We start from the raw sequence: 24745 nt of genomic DNA on the forward strand, positions 1-24745 counted from the left end.
ACCTGCTTGGTCTGGTTCGACGCGAGTTAGACGTTTATATTTAACAGTCAATGGCTGAAATTTCACTTTGGCATTTTACAAAATGCCAAAATTTTTGAGTCATTTTACAATTATTTCCGTCAGATTGACTTAAGGTTATTAAGAGGTTGAAAAGGGTAAAAAAACCATCACAATACACTAATAATGCTAGGATTAGAAGCCAAAATATTAAAACAATATACATTGACTTTCGTTTCCTTTTAATCCTATCATTTTCAGTCACATGGTGATGAAATAGAGCATAAAAGTGTTTGGAATAGAAGTGTTTGGAATTCGTTATCATAATATAATAAATGGAAAAATAATTGAAAAAGTATTCAAATATTTTCATTTTACACATTGACAGTACCATAATATGTTATAAAATATATATTATAAACCACTGAAAATAAATTTACATAAAGTATTTCATATTTCTCGAGAGACATTAGACCATTTATTTACAAGTAGATTTATTACCAACCGTATAAACAAAAGCCCACGCTGTTTCGGTCGACACCACTGACATTTGTAACCTACGGTCAAAGGGAGACAATCCTGAAAGTGACGGTGAATGGGAGGTTTTGTCCTGCAAAGGATCAAACTCGTTTTGTAAACATCTTACCTGTAAAGGACGATGTATTGACAAAATGACAACCTAGTCTAGCGTGGAACAAGAAAATCTGTTGTCGCAGAGAAAGGGTTAGTGACACAGGAGAGCAGTATTTGGGAGTTTACAAACGTCGCTTAACACGACCTTAGCAATAACTGAGTTACGTCCCTTTGACCGTTCATCAACGATAATAGCAAAAAGTCCAATTCCCATTAAACCGTATTTATATAAAATTTGGCAACATCGTCTACACCTTACACCCAATATATCTACTAAACAGGCCCAAATCCGAAACCCAGCATTTATGATCATTTTACAATGCATTTAGAAACCAGATGTCTTATATGATCAAAGGGGCACGGGTGGCCCAGTCGTCTAAGGCACCAGAGTTCGCCGTGCAGATCGTGCATTCGAATCCCAGAGTCGATCTGATTGTGAATCAAGGTTTGTTAGCACCAAGTCCGAGTTCGTCGGTTTCATGAAAGTAGTAAACGTCTAATACTTCGGGCTATGTTTCCCACATCAAACTGGCATGTCGTGAAATAACTAAAATTCCAAAGCGACCTTACCAAACGCATTTATTCTTAGATGATTAAACACAATGTTGGATATTTTGTGGGCGAAGCAAATGGAAAATGCGTTCATAAGTAACAGCAGATACAGAAACAGACAGATGTTTGTCTCAGGGGTTACTGTGCTATATACATAAGCTTGTCGATGCAAACTGACGGGCAGAAGAAGAATGAATACACTTGCAAATTAAATTTCACAAAAGCTAATTTACAGATGTTATCAAAACGTTACTAGGATGACAATGCCAGCTGTGTGGTATTCATGGGTGCGGTGCATGTAATACCGCCTACGATACCCGTATCAAATACCAGCACATCACAATGGAAAAAAATAATTTCTTGTTTTATTTTTTTAATATTTTTTAGCCACCATGGGTGTATCCTTTCTTTGGCCCGGCAGTGTAGTTGCTCCTGTTCTCCTGCATACTCCGAATGAACTAACATACCGTATTCTACATAATAAGCGCCGAAGACGCTCTCAAAATTAGAAATAGGGGGCTCTTATTAGAATATTAATTTGGTGAAGAAAAAAAACTGAGTTGAAAGATCGTTGATTTCGTGGTTTATGCTGACAGCCTGAAATGTTTTTTAAACGACAGATGTTTTTTTCCAGAATCTAATTGCCTGTAATTAAGGTTGCATTTAACAAATGATCGAGTGCTTATTATACACAATAAATTTAAGTCTTGTGTACATTGATCAACCGGAAAGGGATGCCAATTGGGATTGTTCACTTGCCAATATATTAGCAAATATTGAAGTGGGCGCTTACGGTATGCTCAGTACACAGATTCAGGCACCTTGTGACGAGGAAGGCCACAGATCACCACTACCATCATCATCATTATTATCATTATTTCATCAGTAGATTTGAATAGTCCCAACGTACTGTGGTGATGAATTGCTTTGCTTGGAGTTTCAGATAAATGCCGATGGAACATTTTACGTCCATTTATTTCGAAATGTGTAACAGATTTTTATTTATTAAAGAAGCATTTTGAATGAAAACTTAATACAAATGCAGCACAATAATCACAGTAAAATTTAGTTACACGCGTGTAATAGATTGTAAAAAGTTCTTGAATTAATTTACTGATTATTGAGCATGTACACATTTTGACTGTCCAATTGGCCGTAAATATATAACATTCAGAATTCTGGATACGTTGATAAACTGCATACAAGCTGCATATTGGCATTTGTATATAGATGAATGGGAAACACCTGAACGTATAATAATTTACAAACTTTTTACATCTTTTCAGAAAAGCTACATTGTGATTTTTTAATTGTTTTACGATTAAGCCTATGGTATATCAGGTCAGATATATTTTATCACATTTAAAATCTCACTTATCCTTTGCTTTTACGTAACGTCAACGTTAAAAGTTGGTTGTTTTGATGACGTAATGACGACATCATATAATAAATCTTTGGTGGATGTAACAATCACCCAGAAGGCCACTATTTCTTATATGGCTATGGATACTGAAGATGATACATATTTGATATCGGATGTGTATGAAGATAAGAACTATATGAGAAGTGTGCAAGTTCTACGGAAGATTTCAGCCCAGACCATATACAGTTATGGTTTCTGGTTTCGCAAATAACATCACAGTATAAACACAATACCTGTTCTTTTGACGATTAATAAGCCCCAAATAATCTTCTTCATAAAAGTACTCTTTATAACTTACCAAAACTCTTTACGTACTATTTGATTGGACTGTTGAACTTGGTCAACCAATAGAATAATGTGTTACAAAGTACACAATATTGAATTTTTGCGTCACATCCGGGTTTTGTTTCGAGTTAGTAAAGCAAGATGGCGACGACGGGAGAAATTTCTTCGTCTGAAAGCCCTAATTCTACCTCGCAAGATATGACAGATCGACTGAAGCTTCTTTACCCCGCAGTGAACGAGGATGACACTCCGATACCCCGCTCATGGAGCCCAAAAGATAAATACAATTACATCGGCCTTTCTCAAAATAATCTGCGTGTTCATTACAAAGGTATAGTCACAAATTCGACATTTAGGGTTACTCAATAAACAGCTGATAAATGCGACATTGTGTATGTAGTTGATAATATGAACGTAGTTAATACAATGCACTAGGAATGGTTAAGAATTGAATTTTTTGCCATCTGTAATATCGCACAGCCAGTTTAGTCTGTGAAATAATGATTTCCGCGTCGGCCAGTCCGATACCCTGTGCTGTTGGCATAATTGATTCCTGAGCTTGTTTGGACATATTGACAACTGTGGTGAATGGTTTATGGAGATTCTCCATTTCATCTGTAGCATTTGCTGATTTATGTGAAAATGACCATGGCTTGCTAACTTGATTGATACCAAATAGTTATTATTGATTAATTAACCTTTTATGTCATTGACCATGTCATTATTTAGTCATTAAATGACAAATAGACATCCATGAAACAGAGCAGTTAAATTAATTGCCCATGTTTATCTTGCCTATGCCTTATAATATACATATAACTTCAGAATTTCCTTGTATTAGAGTGCCAGCTGCAGTTGAAATTTTTATGGCACAGTTAATAGTGTAATGCAAGTGCCCGATGTCTGAAGGGGTCATGTAGTATCATATGTTTTGATCACAATTACCCTGTGGGGATGTTTACCATGTGACAGGAATGATAAATAGTGTTTTACACAAGAAAACCGGACAAGCACTTGGTAAATTATGACTATATGAATGCGCTTAGTTCACTGAATGATTTACAAAATAAATACTATAAAGGTAAGAGCTCATGGTGAACATGGTGAAATGGCATTCACATAGTTTGAAGATGTATGAAAAAATTTGAGCCTTCTTGGCATACTTGAATTCCATATGGCACACCCAAATAACTCTATGAGTGCCAAGTTGTACAGGTGGAAACTAGTCCATACCATATCCAGATATTGCTCCTTATAATTTATGGCACATATGAAGTGAAATTAGTGAAGTGGCACTTTCGATAAGAACTTTGGAACTAGATAAGTGTTTTGTGTATACTTATTGTCCTATTTTGTGTTTATGTATTTTAGGTGTGGGCAAAACCCCAAAGGATGCTGCAAGCGTGCGCGCTACCCACCATATTCCTGCAGCATGTGGAATATATTACTTTGAAGTGAAAATAATCAGCAAAGGCAGAGATGGGTAAGTTTGTTATTAAACATTTTAGATATTTGAAAATGGTACAAGAACGAAATCATTTCAGTAAGCATATGGCATGAAGAAGACCACAACAGCTTCCTAACTGATATCCCTGTGAAGATCTAGGTTATAATTGGTCTTCAGCAACCCATACTTGTCGTAACAGGTGATTACAGGATCTGGTGGCCAGACTCACTGGCCTAGCTGATGCATGTCATCGTATCCCATATGTGTAGATCAGTGCTCATGATGTCAATCACTGGATTGCCTGGTCCAACACGAGCCATCATATGGCTGGAATGTTGCTAGTGTGGCTTTCAACACAGATAGAACATCACAACAGATAATAAAAAAAAACATTAAAAAATGCATTCTTTTATTTGGATATACAAAATGTATGCATGATGATTGATAACGCTATGTAGGGTTGTTAATCATTAATCAGTTGGTTTTGGCTTTGAGGCCATTTCTGAGTGAGTGATCATGGTAATATTTCTTATTTGTCTATTCAATCATCCTTCATGAATTCTCTTTCATCTTATTTACTTTTGATATGTGCTTGTAATCCAAGTGATAACGGAAAGGAGTGTTACATGCAACACAACCATTGGCTTCATCGGAGTAATTGGATGCACTTTCATAACTACTGCTGATTTCATAATGTTTGATATGTTGATCAGACTGAGTTGTCATGGTTATATATAATGGACAGAATGAAGTTCAGTGAAAATAGTCACAATCATAACATATTTGTAGTGGAAGTGGATAGCTTCCGATGATAGCTTAGGTTGGTCAGTCACTTTATTTGCAATACATGTTATATATGCTACAGTGAGTGGGTTAAAATTTAACGTCACATTAGCATTATTTGAACCATATAGTAATGAGAACAAGTTGATATATTCACAAGTGGTTCATGAATACAAAGTTATTATATGCTACAGTGAAGTTACCTGAGATCAATGGCAACAGGATGTTTTCATTACGTGATCAGCTTTTGATAGAACATTATTCAATATCATTACCAACTGCCTCCATGGTCTAGTGGTAGAGCGTCTGCCCAGCGTGAGAAGGTCGGGGGTTCGATCCCTGGCTGTATTATACCAAAAGAAGTTAAAAGATGGCACTTGTTGTTTCCCTGCCTGGCACTCGGCATTAAGAGGCTAAATCAAGGATTGGTCTTCTCAAAGTCTGATACTGTATACTGTGCCTGAGTGGGACATTCATGTTAAACTGCAGCATGGTATCTTGAATGCAACGTCAATCCCCAATTCATCTCACCTCAAATATGCCGCTGTTCAGCAGTGAAAGGTGTACCCGGTAATAACGGGTCATGTGAGTGATAACCTGGTGCCTGATGAAAAGAAATCTTTGTAACTGATGATCAATTTGGTTATCTGTGCCATTAGGCGTTGTTAGCTGCCTGTACAGGAGTTTTGAAGCAAACAACTGTCTTGGGGTGCACAAGACTTTTTAACTTGTAAAATCCTGTACACTGTGCTAGTGACCCATGTAATTCATATTACTGATTACTTAGAATGCCCAGTGATAGGTTGAATGAGTGCCAGTGTATCTTGGATGGAGTCTTGTTTTCTGTGATGTGTGTCATTCTTCAACCATGTTTGACTATTATTTGTTTATACAATATCTATTTATCATGTAAAGCAGCGATAGAAACTAACATTTTCAGTCCACTAGTTCTTAAATGATAACATATAGCAAAACCCTTTAAAAATGGCAAATTTCAACGAGTCCATGTAGTCCTTATGATACTTAACTATTGGGCAGTTTGGCAAGTACTAAAGGACTAGTGCCAATTTCTAACCCTGGAAAAGGTTGTTGATGATGTGACTAAGCATGTGAAATTATTAAGCATTAATTAATTCGTATGGATAAACCTCATGCCTGTGTAAATGCAAGTGACCTGTTTGTGATGCTAAGGTTGCAGTCTTAGAAATTCATTTTTTTAATGACTAGTCCGTACGGAGGAAGAGTTTAAACTTTATTTCTCCAGTCTTCGTAGTTTGTTGCTAGTCTTGCATGAACAATTGTTCACTATGTTTACATTTTCTGCCTATTTTTTTTTGTTCCTATTTTTAGCAAACTTGAAGCATTGAGAACTGGTTCAGAAATATAGACATTCAAAGCTATAGATAGCTTTTGGTTATTTCGGTATTTTACCAAGGGATTTGATTTTGATTGGGTATCCACAAGTTTTGAGGGTATTCAAATTTTTTTACCCACTTGTTTCTTGACATTTGGCTATTTAACTTAAAACCTGTTTAATAACAATAACAAACCCTGTAAATTATTTAAAACTATGTGAATAGAAGTATACCCATCTGCGTCTGCTATCAGCTCCCTCTCCGGGAAGCCATTTTTTGTGTACAAAACCTAGTATTGTAGGAAAGGCAATATTGTTTTTATTACCAATCAGCGTCTGATTAAAGTATGACATGTACATTGACTAGACAAGATGTGCTTTTCAATGTGGCATCTATCAGTATGTTTATCTCGGAAGCTTTTCCAAATGTAGCTGTCGGTAAGTGAATTTGGCGATCGGCTGATACACAATAATTTTATCTAATAGACGTAATATATGCATTAATTATTTTTGAATAATGTATTTATAGTTGTTGAGTATTTGATACGCTAGGATTTGTTTGTGTATTTGAGTTATGTAATGCATATTTTACTCAAATATGCAGCTTATCTCAAGCTCTGATATATAGGATTTGTACTTGTCCTCAGCATAAATTAGTAGTCTTGGTCTAGCATGAATTGTGAACGTAGAGTTGGGACTGTTTGAGTTGGATGAGTAAAATTCAGGATAAGTAGATATTTTGATGATGTCCCTCTGTGTGAGTAGACTGTATTTGAATGTAATATCAAGTCGGAAAGGGTGTGGTCGTCTGGAGCACTGCAGGTTGTTGTGCAGAGCTGCGTCCCTTAGGCGGCCCAGGAACCTACGATCGTGAATAATGAAAGCGATTTGTTTCCCACATTCAAATGGAAACAATTTCGATTTAGGCTGTAAAAAGGGTAGGCTGAACTAATGAGTCCATGCATAGTCCAATCAAAATCGTGCGACGAAATCAACATCTGGTTCGTAAACTGACATGCAGATTTTGGTCGATTGCAAGATTTGCAAAGCATGTGTACCGTCAACATACCGTCAACAGAAATTTTCGAAATTGTTTTTTTATGTTTTTACCCAAGAGGCTTGTATCTCCCTTCTCAGCCGAAATGGTGCTACTTCTATCAACAGGAAATCACCTTGATCACTTTTACGTGTTGTTCATTATTCTCCATGTGAAATGTTGATAAGTATCTTATTCTGTTTGTGCCAATGGATAAATCTTTATTTTGACACATATTGTGGGATGTCAATTGTTAAATTATGAAATAAACTCCATAAGCAATAGTTTTCTTAATACTGTATTTACTGTAATAAGTGCCCTGGGGGTGTAGAAAATTGATAAAGGTGATGCTTAATACAAAGCACATGGAGTTAGATTTGTTGTCAGTGACCAGGAGGTAGTGAAGAAAAAGAGATGAAAGTTGATGAAACTAAAACTAAAAAGACAGAAAAACTCAGTAAGAAATCTGTAGCTCAGAGATTTTTAAGTTGCCAGAAGATCCATAGCTGCAAGTAGATATACTTAGCTGATATTTAATGAGGAACGGAAGAGGGGCAATCATAACCGCAGATAGAAATTTTAACCAAGGGACGGATTATTTCAGGTGAGTTGAAGAATGACTAATATTTCAATTCTTGCTTGACTATAAACTTTCATTGCACTAGAAGTACCTTGGCGTAGCAGAGTGGCTATTGTATGTTGTCATCAGGTTTGTGTGTGGTGCACCATGGGTTGATGACCAACACCTGAACTTTGACCTTCTGGGGTGGAATAAGTAGCTTACTGGGTAAACTAGTTTGCACCTGACAATGGACAGCAATGTATGCCAAATATATCAATGTTTGCATTTGTGGCTACATACTGAGATTCTCTCCTGGGTGTCTTTTGATGTCAAATACAGCGTAAGTTTTGCACTAGTCCCCCAGTCCTTGCCAAACTGCCCAATAGTTAAGGTATCATAAGGACGAGTAGAAATTTGTCCTTTATAAGTTTTTTTTTTTTATATTATCTTTACAAGGAATATTACCTGTGAAGGTCTGGTTTAGAATAGTTCTTCAGCAACCCATGCTTGCCATAAAAGGCGACTATGTTTGTCGTAAGAGGCGAGAATGGGATCAGGAGGTGAGGCTACCTGACGTGGTTGATGCATGTCATTGTATCCCAATTGTGTGGAACGTCGCTATATAAGTGCAATAATCTTGGACACGACGTTAAACCCAATTTCACCTCACCTCACCTCACCTCACCCAATTGTGTGGATCGATGCTCATGATGTCAACCACTGATTGTCTGTCCCAGACTTGATTATTTACAGACCGCTGTCATATAGCTGAAATATTGCTGAGCGCGGCAATATTCCAACAAACAGACAATATACGGACAAGTTGACTATAAATGTTAGTTTCTACTGCTGAAATATATATCAGCAAAAGTCGATCAAAGTTAAAAATGCCATGGTGATGATGCCATGAATGTCATCCTGACTGGTATTGATTAAATTAAGTGCAGATATTCTGCTGTGAAGGTTCAGGATTTAACTAAGCAGTGTGGATCTATTCTAATAACCAGTATAATTATGTCTGCAGGGTTTGAAATTCCCTGTATTTCCTGCCAATGGCATTCACAACTGTCATGACATGGTAAGATTAGGTTACTGCTTTTTATCAGCAGATCAAAGTTATTCTTTGATTTGTAACACTTTTATTTCAAAGGGCACACCTAAATGTGTTCATGAGTGCTGCATGGCACATGTGGAAAAACATGTCAATCCCTGCAGTGGCTTGACAGGTTATTACAGGCGATCATGCCACCGACAGAGGTCATTCCAGGCTACGCCATTGACGCATTCAATGTTCAAACAGCACACATTGAAATTACAAACAGGTCTTGATGGTACACTGTGTTTGTATTAATTCTAATATAATTAATCAGATAAAGTATGTTGATATCACAACAAGGTGAGTAACCTTGTTTGATTGTAACCTCGTTAAAACTTAGATTATGTTCTCACAAATACTGCATTACTTTAAACATGGTTGGAGCACTTTCTATAAAGCTTTTATGGAGTTGATTGTTGTTTTATACTCTGAACACTATAAGCAATAATAAAACACAATGTGATGCACATGAAACACTTCTAGGTGACTGCACCAAAACATTTTGTATCAATGCTCAGTGATTGGTCCATATATAGCCAGTAGTAGCCAATCACATTTTGAGATCCACATTACCATGACATTGGCAAAACATGGCCTAGCTGTCATCGGTCAGTTGGCAGACCAGGTATATTTTCCTTTTTTTTTCAAAGAAGCGAAAGGCAACTGATGATCATGACAGAAAATACTGAGGAAATGCCAGCATTTGCTAGCACACAGGTCAACTTAAAGTTAAACGGAGAAGAGATAATTGGAGAGTGTGAATTGGCTGCTTGTATATCATGTACCCTTATGGAGGGAATCTATGTTCATGCTATCAACCATTGGTTTCTCCATTCAGACTCAGTTCTTTACAGTCCGCTGTCGGGGGCACGGGTGGCCCAGTCGTCTAAGGCGTCGCGATTCGCTGTACAGAGTTGCGTCCCTTGGGCATGCCAGAAACCTATGATTGGTGGTTCGAATCCCGGTTTGCCCCAATTATGTTTCTAGGTTTGTCAGCACCATACCCGTGCTCGTGGGTTTCACTGAAGTAGTAAACGTCTGAGACCTGCATCACTTTCCTGGGCTTTCCTCCCACATTAAGCTGACACGCCGTGATATAACTGGAATAATGTTAAAAGCGGCGTTAAACCCAACTCACTCACTCACTCACTCACTACAGTCCGCTGTGCAATGGATACTTTTGCTGTTGACTGGCAATGATATGGAAAGTAGACACTACTTCTGCCTTAATTGCTGACGAATCAGTCGTCCTGATCTAGTTATTGACCTGTTATTTTGAACCAATTTTTCACTTCCAACCAGCAGCACAAGGTATCATGTAAACATGCTGAAGCATTAAATCAATATTATGTTCCTCTGAACAGGTTGAATAGCATTCTCATTACCAAGCAATATGAATATTCATCTGACAGTGCTGACAGCCAAGTAAGGATGTTCTATGATGCAACACAATCTGGGATGCTGACATAATGTGCCATGCAATATTACCTGGATTGCACCTATTGATTTTTTAGATGTTTCTGCGTGAAAAGTCAGCACTGGTGGATTGTTAATCAGTCATTTGTAAAACAGGCTGCGAGTCTGGATCGAAGCCAGCAAGCCTTTACCCATGGTGCTCTATTCCAGCCATACTTCCAATTCGTTCCTGTTCACCATGTAAGTGCAGGTGAGACACAGGAGGGCTAATCTTGGATCATGGGGTTTACCATGTTTACAGATTAGAAAAACATGCATTGAGGTCTTGATACAGAAACTTGGAATTCTGGTCATGGCATTTTAGAAGCCTAGATTCTGATTGGCCTGACAGATTAGAAAAACATGCATTAGTGTCATTGATACAGAAACTTGGAATTTTGACATGGCGTTTTTGAATCCTAGATTCTTATTGGTCTGTCAGATTAGGGAAATGTGAATAAAGGTCATTGAGACAGAAACTTGGAATTTTGTCATGAAGTTTTAAAATCCTCGGTTCTACTGCAGTATGCTATCAATGTTAAACCATGATTAAGTTGGAGGTCATATGATTGGAAAGAAATATGTTTGAAATGATGTAACAATCACATCTGAAATATTACATCATAATAGTGTCATATGTTTGAGAACCATATCCTGTACCGTTAAATTCAAGCCTGTATAGTGGTTTGTATATGAATTAATTCATTGATTGGTGAATCTTAACTAATTGCTCCCTGGAAGAAAGGTGACTAAGTTAAACTAGTTGATTATTATGCAGTACTTCACACATTTTACCTACCAATGTAGATAATTCAGATCAATGTTCTGAATTTTCTAGAGATCTCAAAAGCTTAACTTTTAACATTAGGATAATTGCAAGGACTTTCATGCTTAAATTTGAAGAGTGTTTTTTGTTTAACAATTACGAAGGCAAACTCAGCCTTTTATAATGCTTTCGGAGTAACTTTTCCACCATTCTGAAACGCGAGAAGCCCGTGTCTTCAGTACTTGTTGAATTAGGAGCAGTGTGCTAAATTAGACATGCGAGCAGTGGGTATGGAAATGTAGGAGATGGGATTGTGAAGCTATAGCACACAGCACCATCAACAGGCAGGCGGATTGCTGACAGGTTTCAGCACTTGTACTTTCAGCTTGCTATGCAACTAGGCTGTGGAAGTGTTCCGCTGCTGGCTATTTATAGTGCACAGGTCAGAGGAGCAAGGTTGTACACATTACCCATCTCAACAGTGCAACTTTCTGAATAGTTCTGTGCTCGGTCTGTGCAGCAGGGTTGTTCAATCAGTGTTTCATTCTTTTTGGTTCTGTAGACAGAGCCTAGTTTGGTTTCCTTGTATTGGCCGTCTTGTGTATTATGGCAAAGGATCTGTGTATGGTGGATTAAGTTCATGGCAGTTGAGTGTTTGCAGTGTCGCGATCTCAGATTGTGTGGCCTGTAATTAGTAGTTCATTCTATTGACAGGGCCTACAGGTAGCTTAGTTTCCTTGTAGCATGGTTAGAAATTAATTTATATTTTCATATTCTGCAAACATGATCTACAGAGTCTACATGATAGCAGATAACATTAAATAATACGACGGGCCCCCCCACCAGTTTATCATAAACCATCAGTGCTACAGCCTGGCATGTAACTGATGCACCCTGACACCCTTCTGCTAACCTCCCGGTACTGCTGCAGATACGCAGTAGATGCGCACACATTCGCAGTTGACCATTCTTGTAACCACATAACCTTATTACATAATATCCGGGGCTAGAGTTAATTCCCTTAGCCATGATTGCTCCAAACACCACCAGCGAAATCCAATAAAAGGACGACTCCTAGTGGATTACAATGATTTTTGTCTTATCTCTCATTAGCACATGTCAGTTGGCTGCAAATTATTCACTGAACTTGTGTGTCTTCTGGGAAATATGTGTCCTAACAAGCCCAGGACATTTATTTCAATTTACATTCGGCACAGCCATAGACGACTTCATTCGCCGGGACAGTTTTGTCTTAGACCTAGATATTCCACCTGGAGAACTTCCACACTACCACCAGGGCTTGGTTTCGGATAACTCTTGGTCTGAAGAGAATGACAGCGATGTTACTGCTGCCAATCCGTCGGTAATATTTTCCTAAAAAGTTTCAATCAAAGAAAAAGATAGGAAAAGGAGATATGACGACTTTCTAAGACATGTTTTGGTGCAGGTTTTCAAGGCATGTGATGAAAAAGCATCTGATGTCAAAAGTATTATATAATTTATTGTATTTAAAAAAAAAATCAGTATATATATCTTATTTATGCACAATTGTATATCTGTTATTAATAAACAAACTTACAAAATCTACTACAAACAGTATAGAAATTATGATCCGGTAAATTGCACATGAACTCAGGAAGTGAAAATAAAACTCGTCCAGTCGCAAGCAAGAGAGTTGTAACAGTTTACCATATGCGCAATGTTCACAAGATATATGTCCAGATTGTACTCATATCATATGATAAATCCAGGCTGGATTTACTTGCAAATATGCATGCATGGCCACTGGCTGGTGTATATGCTTTACTATTAGCCTGAAAAATTGGTGCTATATTTATCAATGGATCTTGTCTTATTTTTCATGTAAATAAATGCTAATAGTTACAATGAATTAAAATTTCACATTAAACTACAAGCGTTGTTAAATGATTTTTCAATGTGACGAGAATGCGCTTCTCAAGTAATCAAGTGTTATTAGTTGATGCCAGTTTGGTGCTAGCAGTGATTATAAATGCTATTTGCCTGACTTTCATTTTTTTCAAAGGGAGGCTACTCTTAAATTCCAAAGCAAAGAGGATGATTGTAATTTTACAATTGTTATTTACTATTCCCCGATTAGTTTGAATAGCACAGCATATTAATAATTAGGTCTCTCAGGTATAGCATTTTAGCTTCAACATTCATGGTACCAGATATACCGAACGTAATGTTTATAATTTTCTGAATTGTTTCGCCATGTTTCCAATATAGGTAGATGTATTTATTATAGAAAAGAACAATAGACCATCTATATCTTTTATTGAATGACACCTTCTTGTTGTCTCAAACTTCTCTTAGAGTAACCCTTCCGATGACTGGCGATATAAACTTCTTTTTTCTTTGCCGAGTTAGAACAGGTTTTCATCAACTCATGCTTGCTGTAAGAGGCAACTATGCTTGTCGTAAGAGGCGACTAATGGGGTTGGGTGGTCAGGTTTGCTGACTTGTTGATGCATGTCATCGTATCCCAATTATGTGGATCGATGCTCATGATATCAATCACTGGATTGTCTGGTCCAGACTTGATTATATACAGACCACCGTCAAATAGCTGGAAAGTTGCTGAGTTTGGCGTTAAACAACAAACAAACAAAAATAATTAATTTTGAGAGTCTTAGCTGTCAATATGAGTGTCCTGTAGAGTAATGAAATGGTGTAGTGTACTGTACATTTTGATAATTACTTTAGAGCCTGGAAAGAATCAATGATCATGTGGACAGTAGTCATGATTGATGGATGAAATGACCGACACCCATAACTGCTCTTGATGTGCTGTGGGTACAGTGTGTCTTATTACGTGTCCCTTGGGACTCAGTGACAGTATATTGCCTTTCTGTGTCCAATCTCAACATTTTTGCATACTGGATGCTCATTTGTGAGCTAATGTTGGGTGGTATTTGAAATTGAGCATGTAGTCAAGGGATCCTTGTCACTGCTCTGTTGAAAGTTAAAGATTTAGGTTATCTCCAGGTTTAACTACTATGGGAGAATATCTTAAACTCCTTGGCCCACATGCACAAAGTGATGTCAGTGCTACAACTGTTGTAAGTCTATGTGAAAGTATAGGAGTTAGTTCGTCTTAGCTCTAAGATTGTTTTGTGCAGGTAGAATCAGGAAAATTTTGAACACTCGCTCCAGTGATAAGCCCCAAAAGATGAAATTCCACAAGTCTGAAGGTTACGATGATGAATCTTATAACTCTGGGACCAGCTGTCTCAGACACATAGGAGTAAGTGACCTGGGCAGGGCAGTCCGATTAACATGATCAGTAATAACCTAATAACATGGTTGTGATAACCAAATAACATTGTCAGTGATAACCAAATAAGATGGTCAGTGATAACCAAATACGATGGTTGATAATAACCTAATAACATGATCAGTAATAACCTAATAACATGGTCAGTGATAACCAAATAACATGGTCAGTAATAACCAAATAGGATGGTTGATAATAACCTAATAACATGGTTGGTAATAACCAAATAACATGGTCAGTAATATACCAAATAACATGGTTGGTGATAACCAAATAACATGGTCAGTTTTAACCAAATAACATGGTCAGTAATAACCAAATAAGATGGTTGATAATAACCTAATAACATGGTTGTTAATAACCAAATAACGTGGTCAGTAATAACCAAATGACATGGTCGATGATAACCAAATAAGATGGTCAGTAATAACCAAATAAGATGGTTGATAATAATCTAATAACATGGTTGGTAATAACCAAATAACATGGTTGGTGATAACCAAATAAGATGGTCAGTAATAACCAAATAAGATGGTTGATAATAACCAAATAACATGGTCAGCAATAACCAAATAACATGGTTGGTAATAACCGTATAACGTGGTCAGTAATAATTAAATAATTTTGTCAGTAATAACCAAATAACTTGGTTGGTAATAACTAAATAACATGGTTGGTAATAACCAAATAACATAGTTGGTGATAACCAAATAACATGGTCAGTAATAACCAAATAACATGGTCAGTAATAACCAAATAACAAGGTAAGTAATAACCAAATAACATGGTTGGTAATAACCAAATAACATAAGGGATTTAAGAGTTGCTGTCAAACATCGGCAATCAGTGTCAACTCCTCCCATAGGTTGATGCCTTGTGAGGCCATGGACTAGCTACTATAGTATCTGTTATAGCAGCGTTGTTGACAGACAGAAGCCCACCTCTCCAGGTCAATAAATACCAGATTCAGATGTCAAATCATGGGTTAATGTCAATACAGGCTGTCGTATCAGCTCTGGTTTAGGATATACCTTAATTCTTGTTCATAGACACAAGGAATGATCTGGGCTGTGTATCCAATCTACTGAAATAATTAGTGCTGACTCATGCAATGTAATATAACCTGAAGGGCAGGTTTGTATTACAGGAAAAGGATTGTCGTGATGGAAAATGTCTTTTTCCCCAAACACATGTTGCTGATCATCCAGTGGATAATTGTGAAAAAAAACACGGGAGTCCTTGTCAGGCGTAATGCTGTGTTATTTCAATTTCAAGGGCTTCTGGATTTATTACTTGACAGCTTATGTTGGGAAAAAGCATTTGTGATTTCATTATCAGTAATATTGTACATGAATTACATGTAATAAAACCATTTTTCAGGATTTAGAATTTTTTGGAAGTTATTCCTTCAATCTTGTAAATGAAATGTCTGATTTGCTGCATGCTGCATGCTGATTATCATGATGATGGTAGTCATCATCATCATCATCATCATCATCATCTTTATCATATTTTGATGGTAATCATAAAGAATAGTAATTAAATATCAAATGACATGACTATCGCTGCATGTTAGCGTAAGCTAAATGATCAATAATCCATTATTCAATTTGTTGGGATCATGGGAGACTGTTTACCAACTGATTATAAGGTTGACCAAGCCACTGCAGATGTTTTAGGTTCTGTTTATTAGTTGGTAATGTTGTGTTTTGTCCACATGTTTTAAGGGTGAATACATAACCTGACCCAGTCGTGACTAAACATGGATCCAGGTATTCCTGTACCCGAGTTACCTGTCCCAGCTTTAATCCCCAGAATCCAGTTTTTTAAGAGGAAGACAAAATAGGGATAGGTGTTCACAATAGTAGCTGAGGATGAACTACTGGGATGGGGAGGACAATAAATGACAAGCTCTCAGCTGTTATCTTTCTGATCATACTCAGGACTTGTTGCTTACAATACAGGTCAGTGGGCCACACTTAAGTACTTGGTCACTGTGATAAGCTGTGATACTGACACCTACAGCCACATAAAATCACTCATGTTTGTTTTGGAAGTCATATCTTGAAAAGTAGGGGTAGGTTTAACAAAAAAATTGTATGTAGCCAGCAGGGCTGGCTCCTTTAAAAGTTACCAATGGCCAATGGGCCAGAAGTTAAATCGACCCCTGAAAAGTGTTTTAATTATTGCTTAAAATCATCATTGATCATTATAACGTTCCAGAAACCTGAATCCTAGGTTCAGAATCCAGATTGTGCTAAGCTTCTTGGTATGCCATACTCTTGTGGGTTACACCAAATTGGTTGTAACACCTCTGACCTGCGACACTTGGGCTTTCTTCCAAAATCAAGCTGACATGCCATGATATTGTTTACAGTGTCGTTAAATATCCCCCACTCACTCACTCACTCACTCACTCACATTTTTACACTTTTTATGAACTTAAGTTTTACACTGACACAATGTTTTTCCCCCATCTCAAAACACATAATCAGCTGATCACCTGCAAACACGTAACACAGAAAATAACAGTCAACAAATCCGAATTGAAGTACGCAATTAATCCCATTATCATGCTATCTGGTTCATTAAATGTGTTCATTGTATATCGGGACTTATGTTTGTAATATATTTTATTAATTTATTCAAAATTTCATTCAATATTGTTTACATAAATTTTGGTGAAATCATGTGTGAAGTGATCAGTAGATCACACAATTTACCGTTATTTACAGCAACCATGGTCAGATTACCACTACTGACGCGTGGAAACAAACTTTACTTGCCAGAGAATGGCTACATACATCATACATACTTTGACTTCTCATATTTGTTGCATGGTGACTATTATATGTCAGTGTATGTCAACATTACGTTTTCGCAATCAAAATACATCAACCCCCTAAGACTCGGCCTCCATTAATCCGCTGATCGTCTAATGAGGCTCATCAATTATTTGGACCCCAAGGGTAGCCTTTTAACAAGTAATCACTGTATATCTGAAATCCAGAGTCAGAAGGACCTGGTCTGGGCTGAACCATCCCCAACTTTAGTTCAGGATATCTCAAATCTAGAAGGGGGAGGATCTGGCCTAGACTGAATCAGCTCCCTCTTGTGTTCAGTATTTCTGAAATCCAGACGTGAGAGGTTCTGGTCTGGGCTGAACCTTCCCCACCTAGGATTAGTTTAAAATTTGAGGGGGGAAGATCTGGCCAGGGGTGGGGAAGATCTGGCCAGGGGAAGGTTTAGTCTGGTACACGGGTACACAAGATGGAAGCCATGTTTACTGATTACTGTAAGAACCCAGAAAGGTTGTAAGACTTTTGGCCCCACTATGACTAACCAGAGGAATCACATCCAGCATAAACACTGTGAACGTGGTTTGTTCCGTACCCGAGGCATGATCTCCTCACACAAGGACTACCCCCCTGTCTACAGCTCGAACTCTACCCTGACTGTGCTGCAGTATCAGCTGCAGACAGCTTGCACCTCACATGTTACACTCTAGCCACAATGTATAATGTTTCAACTGCCCAGGCTTCAGCTTGAAATAGGCATTGAAATAATTCATTGAGATACGGATGTCTTGTATATGATTATTGATTAGGAATATATTCAGTGTTCGCCATATGGAGCACACTTTGGTATGAATTGGTAGAGAAGTTGTCTTATTATCAATAATAATGACATGAAATTTGAAAGTGGACAAGATCGTGTCACCTGCTGATTCTGTGTTCTTGGTCTGTAATCTGACTGACCTGGCAAAAAGTGAAACAAGTGAGTTGACTGAATTTTATGATAAAAAAAAAATCAACAGGTTAAAATAAATGGCTTTTTTCACACTGAAAATATGTTTGATTTGTGCTAGTTGTATGATCTTGCATGATGTTCCATTGTTTCAGTAGTATGTGAAGAAGGCTGTAGCAACATGACATCAGATACAGGATTTGTGAGTGCAAACACCTAGTGTTCATGACACCACACTAGATTCACGGAATATTTAATATGAGACCAGACCAATTTGTTCTCTTGTGTCACAGATTCTTTGGATAAATTGGGTGGATGGTAGAAGGAAATTGTTTTTTTAAAATAAGCCCAAATCAAAAGGAGGGTTGTTAACATATTTTCTACATTGCCTCTATGTTCGGAAGCAAAAATGTCATGGAGCTGAAGTCTGACAAAGCACATGGCCATGACATTTGATGACAAATCCCCAATTGTGTCCACAAGATTCTTTGTAGGTATTTTCTGAAGTAGACAGCTTTTCTGTTTTGTGACTGTTATGCGCAAAACAACATTGTGCAAAACCGTAGTAGAAATGGCAGAATAACAAATTCACAACCCTGCCTTGACGAGGTGCCATTTTCAATTATGTACAAATGTGCATATGACAGTCATCAGCAAGAAGTGATTTGCTTTGCAGAGATGCAGCAGTGGTCCAATGAATGTTTTTTACACTTTTGCTGATTGCAAGTGACAGTAGTGGAAGAGTTGATTGATATTTTTTGTAATGTTGGCGTCAAAATAAATCGTCATTTTTCATTTATGATGTTTCAAAATCAGGGAAAATCAATTTGGTGGATCTGTATTATGAGAAAATATAATGGTCTGGTCTGACATTGTTTCCACAATAGACTGACTCATGTACTTTCTTGGGGATTTGTATTTTTTAAATTAAAGGCCATGGGTAATATTCAGAATAGTTCATTTGCAATTCACAATTACAAATTAATTAACCCTAATTTAATGTTGAAAGTTTCTTGCCAAGGCTCAATTTATTTTTGTCGTAAGACGCAACTAACGGGATCATGGGTAGTCGTTTTTGTTGATGCATGTCATCACATCCCAATTGCGTAGATTGATGCTCATGATGTCAATCACTTGACTGTCTGATCCAGACTTGATTTTTTTACAGACCACTGTCATATACCTGAAATATTGCTGTGTGTAGCGTTAAACAACAAACAAAACAAAACAAATCAAAACAATTTGATATAGTATTTAAATCATAAAGTTCTGACTGTACCTAACAAATTCTTACTGTGTGTTTACTAGATTCAGGCTTCAGACAAGTGGTTTAAGTCACAGACTGTTGTTTTGTTATTGATGTGACAGTCGCACCCATGCTACATTGAGGAGTGTAATGTATGACCCGAAACCAAGTTTGGTTTTGACAATAATAGTTAATACCTGTTGATGAACACTGTTAAATTTTCATCGTAGAATGTTTCCTAGTTCATAAGTATTTTGTATACAGTTTTAGGCAGCCTACATCAACATGAGTGGATGAATGTAAATGTAATTACATCAGTGAAGGAAGTGATGTAGATATATTTGAATCATGACTACTTCAAGTATTTATAGACCTGATACACAAGCTGTGTTCAGGGAGTGTGATCTACGCCATAGTTAATATTGGAAAAGTAGAAAGGTAACATAACTAGGCGATAAACGTGTCTACAGTTAGTCCAAATATGACCTTTTGACCTGTATCCATTTTCTTTGTCAACTTTGCGGTTGGATCAGTGGATTCATTGTTGGATGAATAAGGGGAACTTGTGATGTTGGTTAAACTGCTGGACAGTGTCAATCTGTGGACAGAGTTTATAGGTCTCACTGCTAGACAGTGTCAAACTGTTTGTGGACCAAGTTTATAGGTCTCACTGCTAGACAGTGTCAAACTGTTTGTGGACCAAGTTTATAGGTCACATTGCTAGACAGTGTCAAACTTTTTGTGGACAAGTTTATAGGTCTCACTGCTAGACAGTGTCAAACTGTGGACCAAGTTTATAGGTCTCACTGCTAGACAGTGTCAAACTGTGGACCAAGTTTATAGGTCTCACTGCTAGACAGTGTCAAACTGTGGACCAAGTTTATAGGTCACATTGCTATACAGTGTCAAACTGTTTGTGGATGAAGTTTATAGGTTTTACTGCTGGACAGTAACAAATTGTCTGTAGGCTAAGCTTGATTGATCAAACTGCGAGACAGTGTCAATCTGTTTGTGGATCAAGTTTCTAGGTCTCACTGCTAGACTGTGTCAAACTGTTTGTTGACCATGTTTATAGGTCACATTGCTAGACAGTGTCAATCTGTTAGTGGGTCACAGTGTCAAACAGTGCATTTGGTGAACACAGGTCGTAGAGTTTTACATGATAATGCATATGGTATAAGAATACATTTATAGTACTTTGACTGTGTTTATGATGCCTTGTACGATTTAATTCTATTGATCACTGATACGCTCTTTGTTTATCTTTCAATTGATCATGTTATTTTGACTAAGGTACAATGTTTGACAAGTGTCATCTAGCATGATCTAGTTGGCTCTCCGTAAATACACAGATAACTAGATCTTTTTGTTGTGTCGTGGCCAAATCCTTCTTTATTTATCGTCATTCATTTCTGATAACTTGAACTGATTGACCTGCTGACAGAAAGTCTCAAAAATGGTGGATAACAAGATCTATTTACTGTATTCCACGAATCATTTTAGTAAACTGGACGATTTCATCCTTAACTAGATATGTCATTATTGCCCCCCACAAAAAAATTCTTTTTTCCACAAATCACTGATTCCAAATATTAAACTTAGATTTTAGACCTTGTAATCTATTAACTTGAAGACAAATTGAAATTTACATACATACATACATATTTATATTTATATGCATGATTGAATCTGTCATGATGATGATGGTTATCATCATCATCATCATTCTTATTCCAATTATCCTGACTTGCCTGTGGACAAGAAGGGCTGTTGTCAATCGCACAGCCATCTGAAAATCGGGGTCCTAATTTGACGACACTAATGGTCTTTTCAGGAAGTGTTTGTGGCTCTAGTTTTGCCTGCATTAGCCTCAGTTGAACAACATGTTTTGATCGCCCCAGCTGTGGAGGAAACATGGCTTGTGACTGGACAGTCATTAACTTGTTTTGTAGTCACATTTCTTAGACTCTTGACTTGGCAGAGCCTTGTCCCAGCCTGCTGATTAAATGTTAATAGTAGTATTGTTGCAAGTAAGGAGAAACAACTTCATGACTCAAGTTAAGATCAGGGGTCAGCATTTACCCTCGATACCGCACTTATCCAGATACTAGTAACCGCGCAAATGCGGTTGATTTGTTACCCAATCAGTGGATCCGTATACATTTCAGTTATCATTCTCAACTCCCTGGGAAGTGTACAACCCAAGCTACCTTCGGGCACTAAAGGGTTTATGACATATTGGTCCCTCACTACCTAAACCAATCTGTAAATATCTATATAAGTGCCCCATACTAAGCCTGAACATTTACCTCAGGATCCCCTTTCCTTGTGTATTATACACCATGTTTTACAGACAATACAAAGCTATGTAGGTGTGTATATTACACATGCAGACATTAATGTTTTGCTTCCTTCCCTAACTGAGAGCATTAACACTGGTATGTGACACCGAAAATAGCATTTCAGCACACTCATAAAGCATGTCAGCACACTCATAAAGCATGGTTTTAATAAGCGCTCCCTTTGTCAATTTTCAAAGCACCAAGAACACTTATTATGGTGAATATGGTAATTCAGTTTCCAGCTGTACAGTGTTGCCAAGGGACAGAGACTGACAACAGTGACAGGGACATAAACAACATCTTCACCTCAGCCACAAAAATAAGGCATTTGTGTGAAGCATTTATCTGTTATAATTTGTGTGTGGCTGTTTTTGAACAATGGGTTATTGTCATCTTATCATGATAACTGCACCCATTGCCTTCAAGTTTTCTTTGGGATAACATATCTTGGAAGAGATAATAGCCATTATAGCTATTGCATCTACAATTATATTTTTAGAAATCTGAGTATATGTTCATGATGTTACTGTAACTATCAATGATTTCATATGGTTTCTTGAAAATTGTTAATATCTTCATATGTGCTCAGGGGGAAAACAAGTCTACAGAGATTGGGGAATTTCATTTCATAGCGCCTCAATTTGAGTATCTATTACCATGAAGCTATGAAACTGATACATGTGTACTGCTATGTTAACCTTTTCCCTTATAACGGGCACTGGTGGCCCAGCTGTCATTCGCTGTGCAGAGTTGCATCCCTTGGGCAAAAAGAAACTTATGATTGTGGGATCGCATGGTCGTTTGCCCTGATTATGTTTCTAGGTTTGTCAGCACCATACCCATGCTCGTGGGTTTTGCCAAAGTGGTAAACAACTGAGACCTGCACATTAAGCTGACATGCTGTGATATATCTGGAATACTGTTAAAGGGGTGTTAAACACAATGCTCTCACTCATGCTGAAGACCCAAGTTTGAATCCCCACATGGGTACAATGTGTGAAACCCATTCTGGTATCTCCTGCTGTGATATTGCTGGAATATGATTGAAAGCGGTGTAAAACCATACTCATTTACATTACCATACATTTATTGTAAGAAAGTATCATCTGATTTTAGCTTTGTCCATTCTCATGCCCATGGGTTTATTGACTTGCATATCATTTTCAAAGGTCTCTTTTGGATTATTTACCATCATGTTTGATCTTTAAGAGTGTGATCTTTACTGAGCTGATTTCAAATAGAAGAAAAAGAAGCAGTGTGAAGAAACAGCAGCTGAATAAAGACGAGGGTTATTAAACTTTCATCCGGACCTGGAGTTGATGCTATGTCCATCCTCTTGGTGCCTGGATGGAGAATGATAAAGACCTTTATGAAACCTATAAAGTTTTCATTGTAGAGTGTGCCATTGAAGGATTGTCAAGACTTGTTATTTTGTTGCAAGGAATTTAACCTATGTGTGACAGTTGGACAGTTGGACAGTTGGATACATGGTGACCAGGTTAAAATAGGTCTTCAGCAACCATGCTTGCTGACCTGGTTGATGCATGTCATTGTATCCCAATTGCATTGATTGTATCTAATATTAATCAGTGGATTGTCTGGTCCGGACTTGATTATTTACAGACTGCCGGAATACTGCTGAGTGTGGTGTTTAACAACAAACGAACCCAATGGATGCATGGTTACTGATACAAAGAGATCTGATATTGTAAACAATGTTGTTACTAATAAGCACATCAGCACACTCCAAAGTGTTTTAAGTGAACAGTGTCCATATGGCACTTTATTACGCAAGCTCCCCCCCCCACTGCCACTCACCTTCGTGGTCCTAGTATGGAGTGCAGTTTTCACTGTGAGGAGCTTGGTTACAAAGCTATGGCATTGACAGGCCGACTGCAGTACCAAAGTCTTGAAAGACTTGATTGGCTCTTATCAGCTATGCTATCGGGAGTAAATATAATAGGGTTGATGTATCTAGACCTGTTCAGATGTTGAAATTTGGCCCTAAGTCTGCAGCAAATGTTATGTATATCAGTCGAGCAATTACAAAATAGTCTCTTTGCAGGGAGATAATACCTCAGTTTAAGGATAGGACGGGTCCAAAATCACTACCCACATACCCAACCCCCTATTACCCAGCCCGACCTGAGTACCCGCTGTAGGTCTCAAGAGATAGGTACAAAATGTCTGATTGAAAAATCTTTTCCAGAGCTCTAGCTAAAACTAATAGATACATGCATAAAAATGATGTGATCATGCTTACACTGAAGTTTACAGAAGCTTTATCTTTACTCAAACATATAAAAGTAAGAAGGAAGTGAACATTTCACGACTTCGACGATGGAGTTTGATAGTTATTGTCATTAAACAATATATCATGTATCAATCCATAGGTCTGGGTGGTCCTGCAGGTACCCGGGTCCTACTCAAGTACACGCGTACACAGACCCGTGAACATCCGGGTAGAATACCATATTCGACGTAATAAGCGCCCAGGGCGCTCTCAAAATTAGAAATAGGGGGCTCTTATTAGAATATTATTTTGGTGAGTTGACAGATAAATTTCGTGGTTTATGCTGACAGCCTGAAATGTTTATATACGACAGATATTTTTCCAGAATTTAATTGCCCATAATTAAGGGTGCATATAACACACCAGTGCGTATTATACGCGAATAAATAAGTCTTTTGTACATTGATCAATCGAAAGGGGTGCTAATTGG

General features: G+C 37.6%; 1 protein-coding gene across 1 annotated transcript in view; it reads left to right on the top strand.

The window, feature by feature from the left end:
* Positions 1–3023: 3023 nt before the first annotated feature.
* Positions 3024–24745, top strand: part of LOC139454253 (ran-binding protein 9-like) — a 46229-nt gene continuing 24507 nt past the window's right edge. Inside the window, exons 1-2 of the mRNA XM_071235864.1 lie at positions 3024–3221; positions 4262–4373. Of these exons, the coding sequence (XP_071091965.1) occupies positions 3032–3221; positions 4262–4373 (302 nt within the window). The 5' untranslated portion in view covers positions 3024–3031. The remainder of the gene's footprint in view (positions 3222–4261; positions 4374–24745) is intronic.

This window comes from Haliotis cracherodii, unplaced genomic scaffold (genome assembly GCF_022045235.1).
Source record: "Haliotis cracherodii isolate W230 unplaced genomic scaffold, xgHalCrac1.p SCAF_10, whole genome shotgun sequence".
NCBI lineage: Eukaryota > Metazoa > Mollusca > Gastropoda > Lepetellida > Haliotidae > Haliotis > Haliotis cracherodii.